Consider the following 13,071-nt stretch of genomic DNA (forward strand, 5'->3'; position numbering starts at 1 on the left):
CTGTGAAACAAAATTGTTTTTCACATCATTCAGAAATACAGAGAATCATGGGAACACATGGACACTGAGGGAGGTGGAGGGTTTAGCCAGCATTATGTAGGCAGTTGTCGTTAGAGCCAGGAGGTGTTGTGTTGCTCTGGACTGCTCTCAGCGTTCTGGCTACTTTAGTTTGGTGAGGCTAGGGCTGCTGAATTGGCAGGGTGCTGTGAGTATGAGGGTGTGTGTGTGTGTGTGTGTGTGAGAGAGAGAGAGATTGTGACCATCTGGAATGTCTGTGCCGGATTCTCCAATTATAATGGCCATACTGTTAACATTTTTTTTTTTTTTTCACTTCCTGTTACTGAAATTTCCTAGTCATCTGTAAACTTGGGCAACATGAGTGTGATAGATGATGTGATTGCAATGACTGGAAAGATGTGGCTTTAAACTTTAAAACACACTGAAATCCCTCTCACTGAACATTTCATAAGTAGTTTCATACCAATGCAGATTTGTGTATTTTCGGGGAAGTCATTTAACGACAACATTACGTATATTAACGAAGACCACGGATTAGGGCTGTACGATTCTGGACCAAATGTGAATCGCGATAGTTTCGCTTCGAATTGAGATCACGGGTCTTTAGCACGATGTTTTTCACAAATCAAAAATGTTTATTGCACTCTTGAACAAAAGATTAGAAACATTCAATTAAGCATTGAAGTGCCAAACAGTGTGATTTCCTTAGGCCCTGAACGTGGCCATGCATAATGGGCTTATTGTTATTATTGTTATTGTTGATATTATTACGTGTCGTTGTCAGACTGCTGTGCACTGATCAGAGTGGAGGTACAGGAATCAAACCGAACAATGCCGAACTGCAGATCAGTTAAAAAGACTTAACTATCCTGAAACTTGGGTTCATCTCCAACATTGAGCCAGGAAATGTCTCAAATCTCATCATTTAACAGAGGAGTCCAGTGTATTTATTGACAGCACTGCTGAAAGCCCGGCGTTCGCGAGCGGCGAGCTGAATGCAAACCTTTCTCCGACACAAGCTCGGGTCTGGTGGTTGTGGTCCTGGTGATTCTCGCCACTCTCATCACACGTTGTAAACACTCAACTGCAGACGGGCTTCTGCCTCCACTGAATCACGTGACGTTACTAATCACTAAATAGATTTGCATGTTTTTGAGGTTTGTGAAACAACTACTGTAATGAATCACACTTGTCGGCAAAACAACTTATCGTTAATATAATTACTCATCTCAAATGAATAATAATTGTTAAATGCAGTCGTAGATTTGAGATGGTAAGATTAGCTTTGACTCCAGGAACATTTTTGATAAGGCTTCATCTTCAAAACTGTTCACCATTTGTGACAATAATAATGTAACTTCCCTTTATTTCCTTCTGTTTCATTTAACGCACAATGTGATTAACACAGCAAGGGTTTGGTCAATTAGCGGTGGAACTGTCTTATTGTAGAACCTGACTGAGCGTATTCTTGTCCTGATCCAGCAGGGAGCTTAACTTTTCATGCAGGGCTGAGACTGTGGCAAACTAATTTACGGAGAAATGATAGTATTGATTCCCACCTGTCTACTTTGAACTTCTTTTTCAGTGAAATATATCTGAAAAAAAAAATAAAAAAACAACGCTGGGATTTCAAAAGATGAAGAAAAGCCCCGGTGCACACACGTTTTATCAAAACAGAATGGAACCCAGGCGGAGAGAAAGAGATGAGGTGTTTGGCAGGGTCTAACATCAAAATCTGTTTCGGGATAAGAGGTGCTCGGTAATGTGTCTTTCCTGATTCAAATGGAATTGTGTGTTGTGAGTCTTTGATGTATGTGTGTATTAGTGTGTGGGTTTGTGTATGTTGGCAGTATTCACTAACAGCCTGGGAGTTAAATACTTGGCTATCCTGCTCTTTATAATGAGCCTCAAAGTCCAGTTTTACTGTGTCTATGCAGTTTGTGTTTAATATGTGTCTTTGTGTGGTGTGTGTGTGTGTGTGTGTGTGCGTGCGCGTGTGCATGCGTTCACCCAGCATGGCACCATACTAGATTCTATGCCAAGCTTCCCATTAGTGAAGCACAGTCCATTAAAGCCCCATTAACAACCCCTTTTAGAACAAAAAACATTTCGTACACAGCACACACATGCGCCACACTGCTTTCCCTTCTGTGGTCGGGTGGATTTTTGACAACCTGAGGACCAATTCCTTCTCAGACTGAGGTCATGAAAGGGAATTACACAAGAGTGCATACATATGGACAATGCAGACCCCCCGCCCCCTTCCCCTTCTGTCTTGCTGGTCTCTGATCATGACTCCAAATTGCCTCCCCTCTCATTTTTATTTGGCTTGTTTACAGCTCTGAAATAACACAAACACCCTCATGATTATCCTCACTGTGTGTTCGTCCCTCTATAGGTTGCCTGTCCCGTCTGTGAAGAGGACTGATGCTGGTCTGTATCAGTGCACGGTGAGGAACAGAATGGGAGCAGTAATACACAGGAGAACAGATGTGCAGGTTGCCTGTGAGTACGCACGCACACACACACACACACACACACACAGACTGAAGATGCTGGTGATTAAGAATATTCAACCAAGGATGCACCAACAAGTGAATACTTATTAAAACCAAAAGCCGCTTCTTTTCCACTTAGCAATACTGTACTTAACTAAAATGCATTATGTTTTGCAAGGAATCTGTTATTTGTGATGGTTTTTGACAAGTCACAAACTCATCCACTAGTAGACCACAGTTTGAGACCAGATTGATACCAAACTACGCGTTAACTTTGATATACGCGTTAACTTTGACAGCCCTACTTTTAACACGATAATGTCTTTTCTGTGATCGGATAGCGCTTTGGCAAAATCGGATAACAATCCGTCCTCAGTGCATGTCACCTGTACTTACTTAAGTGGTCAGGAGCTATCCAATCACAGACAACAGATGTAAAGGGGGGTCCATGTTGTTGTTTTTTATGGAGGATATCAACGGCAAGGTAAAAAGAAGTAAATAAATCAGCAACTTTTCCTAGGCCTAACCAGGTGCCTTTTGTGAGCAGACCAAACCACCAGTTACTCCCAGTCAAGAGTCAAGAGTGACTCCTTGACTCTCATAGCCATGAAATGGTATCATCACCCTCGCATCCTCAAAGCGCCAAAAGGACCACAAGTGGTTAAAACACTACCACGCTGACATGCACATCTGTTCCTTGTGGAACATAATTGAGAATGCAGTTAAGTCGTGCGGAAGCATAATTTTTAAGAGACAAGGCTGCTTTATGAAGTCAAAGATGGTGCTAAATTAAATTTTGCACTCTTTTATTACAAAGTGGGGAAAGTGTTTATATCGCCGTTCATTCTGAATAACACGAGATGCGTTTGAATTAAAATAAAAGTAGAAGTCAATGTCAAAAAGAATTGATGATTCCAGGCTTCAACTAAACAGGGCTTGTGAAAAGAATCTAGTTCTGGTCATGGCATACCATACAAATGAATAAAATGATCTTATTATAATGAACTGATGGGAACGTCTATATACATATATATATATATTTATGTATATATATATATATATATATATATATACATATATATATACATATATATATACATATATATAAATATATACATATATAAATATAATAAGCTCTAAGGGAGGACGCTCTCAGAGGTTATCGAGAGCAGTCGTCCTGACATCTCGTCAGATGTTGCCTCGGTTTAACTGGGTGCAGTCTGTAATTTGGTGTTCCTTTCATCTCTTTTCCTGCACAAATGAAAAATGTTAGACAGATCAGCCTCCACCATGCACGCCTGCTGTTGAAAATGAAGTTAAACTACGGTTCCACTGAAGCCAGACTGGCAGCGAGGGTACTTACATTACTATAACTTGCTCGTATCTTATGTTTGTGTCCTAACAATTAATCAAACCTCTGCCACTGTCATGTTTCCAGTTTGTCAGTGATAAAAAATCTACACCATCTGCAAAAGTCCAGAGCTGATGGTATATGGTGGTCAGTAAAGACTGGCAAAATTAGCTATAATAAATAAGCAATAATATTAGATAATCTTTCCTAAAAAATCTCTATCAAACATATGAATTGAGGCATAATAAAACAAGGTAAGATATAGTTTTAAAGCTGCATATTTGTTGCACCATGCACTCTTATTAAACTTTCTCTGTCAAGAGAATAAACTGCTCCACAAAAGACGTGAGGACAGACATGGTCTTTTGAATAAATTGAGTGAAATTATTGTACCATTAGCAAGCAAGCTTTTCCTTGCTTCAATGGAACTCATAATTGACTGCTCAGAGAACTTTCTCCTGACATTTTACCAACTAACCCTGCCACTTTACTGTGTCATCAAACAACGAGGCAAACGTGGATTAATGTCACTGTACCACTTAATGTTCTCCCCCCCCACCATGTTTATTTATTTATTTTAGCTGAATGTTAATGTCTACTGATATATTTTAAAACACGATATGAAGTGTGCCATGCTCATGTTTGCATCTTAACTTTAATGGAGCTTAGACACGTCAACGGACAATTAACAAGTCAATGTTGGCACAGCACCCCCTGCGACCCTCCTGTGGAGGATAAAGTGGTAGAAATGGATGTTTACCGAGAGTCCTGCACCACGTGTGTGTAAAAGCACCTCCATACAAAGGAAAACACACTTTTTTTTTTTCTTGTGTATGTGGGTGCAGTGAGGGGAATAGTACTCATCTCAGTATTTAGGATATATAAAATACATGAGGATATAGAGTATAAGGTATATCACTTTTAGGTATAATCAGATATTTTTTGTCCATATCCGCCATCCCTTTCTTGTAATGATATTCACACTTCACTCCTTTTTCCTCCAGTTTTGGGCGACTTTTCCACAGAGGAGCAGAGAAAGACGGTGACTCAGGGCAGAGCAGCCGTCATCAGCCCGCCGCCCCTCGCCTCTTTCCCCCGACCCATAGTCACATGGTTCAAAGACGGACACAAGATTATCCCCAACAACCGAATGTAGGTGTCTCTCTCTCTGTTTATACCACTCACTCTTCTCTCTCTCTCTCTCTTTCTAGCACATTCTTACTTTTGACTCATCAGGGCAAACATACAAAACACAGTCAGGCTGAGATAAAGCTTTCATTTTTCAGCTCTTATCACTGACTGGTGTAACAATTATCATGTTCCAGAAGCATAGTTGTTCATTTTAATCCTTGCACGCCAATTATTATGAATAAGCCCAAGATTAGATAACTGACCCTTTTCATTAAGCACCAGTACAATAGGCATAAAGACATTATCAGGACAAGATAAAATGGATTATTCCATTAATCACATCTACAAAGTTATTAAATCATTTTAGGTATGCCAGAGATGTTCTTTTATGTAAATTGCTCAGCTGAGGTATGCGGGTCCCTGGATGTGTTATGTTTAGCCGCATTTCACGGCCTTTTGTTTAATGCTGCTGTTTGAAAATGCCTTTCATTTGCACATAATTATTCCTTAGCTCCTATAAATGATGCAGTTCTTCAGACAATGTAGGAAAAGGTAGAATCATTTACTATAAAAATACTTGTAATACTTAAATAATTTGAGGACACATGTAAAAGTAAGCATTGAGATGCAGACCTGTTACGGACTTGATAGAGTCTAATAAAAGCACTGGTTTTATTAGACTTTGTTCGCTCTCTGAGATAACTAACTTGCCGTTAAGAGCACTAACGGCTCCCCTGTGTGTTATTGGATGAGATTGTCAGTGGCCTTGCCGTACACGTAAATGGCCATCCAGCAACTTCGCCTCCATTAATGACAGTCACCACCTCAGAAGTGCTTTTCAGGGAGCTTTGTGGAGTTAAGTTACACGAGCAGCTAGTTTGATTTTATTTTTGTCTTTGGTTTACATCAACCTTGACTCGCTGCCTTTTTGTCTTGAATGAGTATCGAAAGAGACACTCATGTTTTTCTTAATAGGGCTTCATTAAGTGTGTCATAATGACAGTGGACCACAATTTTCTCTGCTGCTCAACACACGCCGGGGTTGGAAGTGTTTACTGTCAGTGTATCACCACTAAGCTGCATTAACCTCTTTAAACTGTATTTCCCGCAGCTATTCATGAAAACACAAAGCGGAGAGTCATTTTTCCTTACTCTTAACTGATTGTTTCATGGCAGCAGCGTATTTACATTTTAATATACTCAAACTGTAGAATGTGAAGAGAGAAACTTTTAAAAGCGCTTCTCTTGTGACCCTCATCCATTCTTTACTGTATATCACACAGAGTAAAACTGCCACTACTAATCACAGTAAAAAATTATAATTATGTCACTGATGTCACAGTAAAATAAATGCTATAAAAAGGAACCAGAAAACTTTTCCTGACAGCAGGAAATGAGGAGCATCCAGGGTGCCCTTTAACTTTGTCTAGTTCATTTTCTAACATTCTCAAAAGGTCCAAGGGCATCTATTATGTCCAAGCACAAATCCTGCCTGTTGACATGCCAAATGCTTAAAAATAATTAGTGCAGCCACACTTGGAAGGTTTATAAATGTTTGTAGCTGTTACAAAAGGTCAGACTTGAAGGCAGAGTGGGAAAAGCCAGCTTTCACTGAGAGGAGTGTGACACCATAATCATTTGAAATGAGAATAATGGCGCACTCTCTTCTTTCTCTGGAAAGTACAGTAGAACGTGTTTGACCAGCTGACAAAAACGTCCACCGTAGTTTTATGATTGACGTGTTTTTAGATGAAGTCGGTCACAAAATCTAACAGACGTTGTTTATCCATATTCGTTAGGGATGGGGGACGTTCATGTTCAAAGTGATATAATACTGGTACCTTGAATTTGGTACTGGAACCAAAAGGTACACAAAATATGAATATTGTCATACTTTGAGTCTTTGTTGAGGTAACACCAGGCAGACTTAAGGTTGTATGCTGGGCTGCAATGTAAAATCAGTTTGTGTTAATCTAGTAACGGTATAATCCAGTACTTATGAAATACACAGTAACACTTGTCACATAATGTTACAGTTTTAGCGCACTAAGCAGCATGCTGGTTAGTCATTTTAGCTGCAACTACTGGCGGCTAAATGCTTGCTAATGCTCTTTAGTGCTTAGCTTAAGTCACCAAATATTGTGGAAAACACTTGGTTATCTCCAGCAATAACTTATCTAACTAGTGAGTGAATTGCTAAAAATTCCAAAGAAGTCAACGATGATTCATTGTCCAGGAGGAGGGTTCACCTCCTCCTGTGCTTAGCTGCTAACGTTAGCAGCTAACGATAGCAGGCAACTTTTCCTTTCAGACTTTTCAGCCGTTACATATATGTTTGCTGTTTCACCAGGTGTCTCTTCTTGTTGGAGGTGTTGTCTTATCCAGCTTTGCACTTTGCAATGAGAGTCTTCTGTCTACTTTGACAAAATGAGGCTTTGTCTGCTTTCAACTTGCCATTTTCTCTTGGCTTTGTGTGCATTTTTAATAAGATACAGCTGTGACATAAGCTTGCTCTGCTCTCACTCTTAAGGTGTTTGCACCAGACCCATTGGGGGGGGGGCAAAGTGTGGATAATTTGGATGCAAATGACAACGCACTCTCCCATGCACATCAAGCACAATGCAAAGAAATTAATAAATTATGAGGACGAGGGGGGGAAAAAATCGCATTACTCTGGCATTAGTCTTTCTGCGACCGTAGCAAGCCTCACACACACACACACAACCATCCCACTGTAGCTCCATTACAACCCCACCTCCACATGTTTTGTTGAGGGGGTCTTTATATTTCATCTTTTTTATTAAACAGCACTTCTGATTGATTACGTTGACTGTATGCCATCGACAACATTCATTATGATTGTTTAGCTGTGAATTTGTCGGAAAAGGAAGCTCTGGAAACTCTACCACGATCCGAACAGTCGCACTGCTGTGTCAACACCTAAAATATCGTGTATCTATTGCCCAGAACCAACTTAAATTTAAAGTTCAGCTTTACCACAAAAAGAAAAACCCAGTTTGACTACAATTATAACTATCTGCTCTGGAAGCTCCACAATCAGAGCCAAGAATGAGCCTTACAGATGAGTTGTTACTTAATTATGGCAGAAGATCAAAAATTCTGAAGTTAATAGAGAAAATGTGAAATGAAGATAACGAGTGCTGAATTGAAGTGTTTGCAGAGTAAGCACGGCTGTTGCAGTTGCAGGAGTAGGTTAGCAGAGCTTAAAAAAAAAAAGCACAGTGAGGAATTGGCTGTCACAGTTTGGCAGGTGCACTCATTTTAGCGTCATTTGACCTAATAATCTCATCGCAGCTTGTTTTGTGGCCAACGCATACGCCTTCATTTGCTCCTCACCTTCACTAATTTGAGAAAAATATGGTCTCTCAATCACTCAGACTGTATTCATAGATCACTTGTCATACAATGTGATGTGACTCAAAGTGATTCACGTTATAAAATTAAAACTCCCACACTCATCAACACCCAGAACAAATAAAACAGGCCCTTAGGAAACACTATAATAAATCTCAGCATTCTGTAATGAGGAATCACTGGAAATACTAAAGAAAAATATTAATTATAGAATATATAAGCAGTTGAAATAATATACTTACAACAACAATAATGATAATACACAGCCAATACATGTTAATATTGAGTTAATTCAATAAATTCATGGTTTCCTATTTATTGCTGTCAGAGTCCCTTTCTAATGAATATCCGGCTGCCTCCAATAAAGTAAGAAATGAACACATTTTTATGAAATACAATGTTAGTGACATTCTGGGACTGCAAAGCCGGGGTTCTGTCTCAGAGAGCACAGGCCTCACACTTAATGGATGAACTGTTTTATCCAGACCATATACAAATTTTATGCAGAGACAGGGAGACATGTGGCCTCCAGTACCTCATATAAATCATGTGCCGCAACTCCATTAACTCTACGCAGTGTCCGAGACCATCTCTCCCCTCTTTGGGAGGATGAGGGAGAGATGGATTCAGCAGTCTGTATTTCACATGATACACAACACTGACAAACAGCTGGCACAGCTGCACATCAGGCCATTCAATTAATCAGCATTTTTATAGTGCCTGTTCTTGGTAAAAAAAAAAAAAACACAAAAACAACAAGTTGATCACTGGCTCAGATTTGGACTACTTATTAAACTTTAATTAACTGGCTGCCATGTGTGGTGATGCAGTAAAATATCTTAAAAATGACAAGACTAATGTTATATATCTTAGTGAGTAGTGTACTCACATTAGCCAAAACATTGCCAACACTCTATAGATAGGTGTATTTATATTTAAGGTAATACAGCGTCATCCATCTCTGCGTGGGTTTTCTCCGGGTTCTCGAGCTTCCTTCCATTGACCGTAGGTGTGAGAGTGAATGGTTGTTTGTCTCTATACGTGACTGGTGATCCGTCCAGGGTGTACCCCGCCTATCACCCTGTGTCAGCTTAGATTGGCACAGCACCCCCCGTGACCTCCCTGTGGAGGAGCGGTAGAAAATGGATGTTGAACCATTTATTATTCCTGTTTGATCTTTGTTTAGTATGTGAGTTGCGGGGGAAAAAGACAATTCTGAAACCCTTTTCATGCCATTGACTAATATGATATTGTTAAATTATATTATGACTGTGGGTTCACTCATACGTTGACATTGGCGGTTTGACTGGGCTGAGATGATCTCTTCTTTTTTTTTTTTTTTTGGCAAAACTGAGACTAAGAGTTTGTTGAATATCAAAGGCAGTGGCACCTGTATCCATGGCAACAAGATAAAAATGTCAGCAGGTTCTGTCACTTGCAGTGTCTAGTTATGCTAATGTAATAGCATTGTTTGATTGAATAAATGTAATTGAACATTTCTTTTACTTTCTGCTTTTCATGAAAACATGCTTTTGCTCTCTGGTATTAATAAAACTTTTGTCTTTGCAGTGTGAGATGAGATATCCTGATTTGCTTGCTCCCCACACACACGCACACACTGCGATGAAGCTTCATGCATAGCTCTTCCTTTGAACCCTAGAATAGACTAATTTGCACCTTTCTTCACAGCTCCTCTCTTGTCTCAAAAAGACTTGTCTTCCTCTCCCGTTGCCCCTCTCACCCTCCTGCTCCATCTCTCACTCGGTCTCGTCTGTCTTTTAAATTATTCTTGATGTGGCTTTGTTCTCTCGGTTGGCTGTCACTCTTACAGTCATTACCATGCTCCAGGATACACTGTAACACAGAAGCCATAAACTTCTGTTCCTGAATAAACTGTTTAACTGCTGTGGTGGACACACTTACACACACACACACACACACATGGTCTGTCTCTCTCTGGACCAATCTCATTTGTGTCTACCTGGCTCAAACGTCTCTGTGTGCGTTCATGTGTGACAAAGCGAGTGCAGTGAAAAATTTGAGCCGTTCCGTGTGTGTGTGTTTGCGTGCAAGGTTACGCTGGCTGATCCTGCGGTCCAGTGAGATGGGGCCAGATGGTGCCTGGCGGTTGGCTGTCTTCGCGGTGACCGAGCTGATGATGTCGTTTATGAAGTTTATTGATCCGATATGCGTCGCTCCCAGAGTCCCCAGCTCCATCTCACTTGTCTGTCTTTTTCGCTTCCCCCTCGCCACTCTTAATTCATGTCCACGTGCCTGCCCCTAACCCCACTCTGCATATCCAGCCCCCAACCACCCCCACACACACACACACACACACACACACACACATCCTGTCTGTCCGTGAACATTCCCAAACTCCCCAGCTCTCAAAATACTGACCAGCAAGAAACTCACAAGCTGTCACTTCTCACACACTCTGCTCTAATCTAATAGGCTATTAACCCACCACTTTCTCCCCCTCTCTCTCCCTCTCTCTCCCGCTCTGACACACACACACACACACACAGACCACATGTTTTGGTTCCCCTCATCGTTTCATTTTCACGTGGACCGCGAACCTGTCCGCTTCCTTCTCTGTCATCAAGCAGCCGTCAAAACAACTTTGGAAGAGCGCTGCCTTCTCAGCGCCGCTGATGCTAATATATATTTTAGCAGTGACCTGCAGCTGAGGTTGCGAAGAGTGAACTGCTGCTTTTAATTAGCTTTGAGGCCCGTGGCAGATGGACGTGAAATGATTGTGATAGCCAGCAGCTTCACGAGGGCAGCCAGGCTGTGGAGAATTAGAACTCTCCTCCCTTTTTTCATTGTAGAAGCAGGGGGCCCAGTCTGATCAAATAAAGGCAGTTATCTATGCAGAAGCATGGCCGTGAGGACTGTAAATATTTCACTTTCTTGTTGCCAGGGAGCCGAGTGATACGCAGAGCGCTGATGTCACAGGTGGTCAGTGTCTGGAGTGGGCCTGGTGGGAAATTCTTGTCCTCGTAGACCTGGCCAAAGCAGCCATATGGACGCGGATGTGTCTATGTGCCTCAACAGTCATTCATTTTAATTTGTCAAACACCTCTCTAACAGAGGGAGCAATTTTCTATCACACACACACATCCTGCGGAGGTCTGAACAGAAGGAACTTTCTCGCTGGCTGAACTTTGCGAGCAGATGCCGCGTGTGCGCTGGTGTGCTCGTATGCACGTGTGTGTATTAGACAAACGGCAAGATCGGGAGGAAAAAGAAAGAGGCGAATCTCGATAGAGACCGAAAGGACACGTACGCTTAGATCTCACCGTCTGATGAAAATACATCTTCCATCCACAATTTACAATCTATAATGACTCATTTTCTCACGGCAGCCAAACGGGAGGATCAAAGTGACTAAAAGAAAGGTAGAGACGTGGAAAAAAAATAAATAAATAAATTTAAAAAAACGGAGGAAAGGGATGAAGCTCATCTCAATGTGCTGAGTCTGGAACATAATCTCTATAGCCACCAGAAGCTTAGATACTGTGTGTGACTTTCCTCTCAATTACATGATGAAGTTACTTTTGGGAGCACATGAATATCCACGACATGTAGAAGTTGAAGACATATGGCTGCACTAAGCACAGCCGTGTTTAAAGATTCCCTCTTCTTACTCGAACACTGTTTTCTGTGTCTTCGACAGACTTTCCATTAGTTTCTTTGCCGTCTTGTTTTGATCATCTTCATTTCTGATGTATTTTGATGGAACTCTGAGACACTTGGTTATTTATATCCTTGTTGACATGATATTACCATACATTCAGGTGTTTGTTTATTTCCTCTAAATTGGCGTAGCTCACTTTGATTCATCTGCATCCAGGAAGTCGACTGTACACATACAAACAGAGCTCACTCATCAGCTGAGGATGTTTCTGGCTGCTCTGCATCTGCCGCAAACAGTGTCTACCTGCTGAGCATAGCTCATCCATCTAATCATTAGTAATGAAAAGATAAGTGACAGCAAGACATATGCGCCGCATTGCTGCTGGCAGACTTTCGCATTTATTGCGGTGTTTCATCTTCTGTTTTTTATCAGTTTAGATAAATTGCGATGTAGCTGGGGTTGAGAAAATGATGTTTACATGGACAAACACATAAGCAGGAAACTCCAAAAGCCCGATCATAACCAGGACCAAAATCCTCATCTCGTACGCTGTTGAGAGTTAAATCATTGTCATAAGCAAAATCGAATCAAAGATTCTTCACATAGCAACGCAATTGTATTTCACATAAAGGCCGAGAGGAATCGCTCCCTTGTCATGTAATGTGTGGTTCAACAACTAGTTAAATTATTGTAATATTTCTTCATCAGCTACCGAAAAAAAGCCTCCCGCAATATAGATGATGAACAGGCCTCAGTTCCTGTCTGACTTGCTTGACAAAAGTGACCATGTAAGTCTTCAGTGACTGTGTTATTTCTCTCTGTGTGTGTGTGTGTGTGTGTGTGTGTGAGTGAGAGAGACGCCTGTTTATTCATGCCATGTATTAGATACAAAATATTAGATTGCCTTGGAGTCCTAGGTTTAAAATTACACTTGTAATTGACTCAACTGAGGTTTATCATGAGTTATTTTCATAGTTAAAGTTTGTTGAACTGATCTAATTGGAAATATCTGCCGTATATAAACCAAACATCACTATGAATAACAAGGTTTGGTAAAG

The 13,071-nt window shown here is 40.8% G+C and overlaps 1 protein-coding gene across 1 annotated transcript in view; it reads left to right on the top strand.

The window, feature by feature from the left end:
• Nucleotides 1-13,071, top strand: part of LOC122770968 (protein sidekick-1-like) — a 262,286-nt gene that overhangs the window by 103,431 nt on the left and 145,784 nt on the right. The window contains exons 3-4 of the mRNA XM_044028205.1: nucleotides 2,417-2,523; nucleotides 4,872-5,019. Coding sequence (XP_043884140.1) covers nucleotides 2,417-2,523; nucleotides 4,872-5,019 — 255 coding nt within the window. The remainder of the gene's footprint in view (nucleotides 1-2,416; nucleotides 2,524-4,871; nucleotides 5,020-13,071) is intronic.

Source organism: Solea senegalensis, linkage group LG6, assembly GCF_019176455.1.
Source record: "Solea senegalensis isolate Sse05_10M linkage group LG6, IFAPA_SoseM_1, whole genome shotgun sequence".
In the NCBI taxonomy this organism is placed as follows: Eukaryota; Metazoa; Chordata; class Actinopteri; order Pleuronectiformes; family Soleidae; genus Solea; species Solea senegalensis.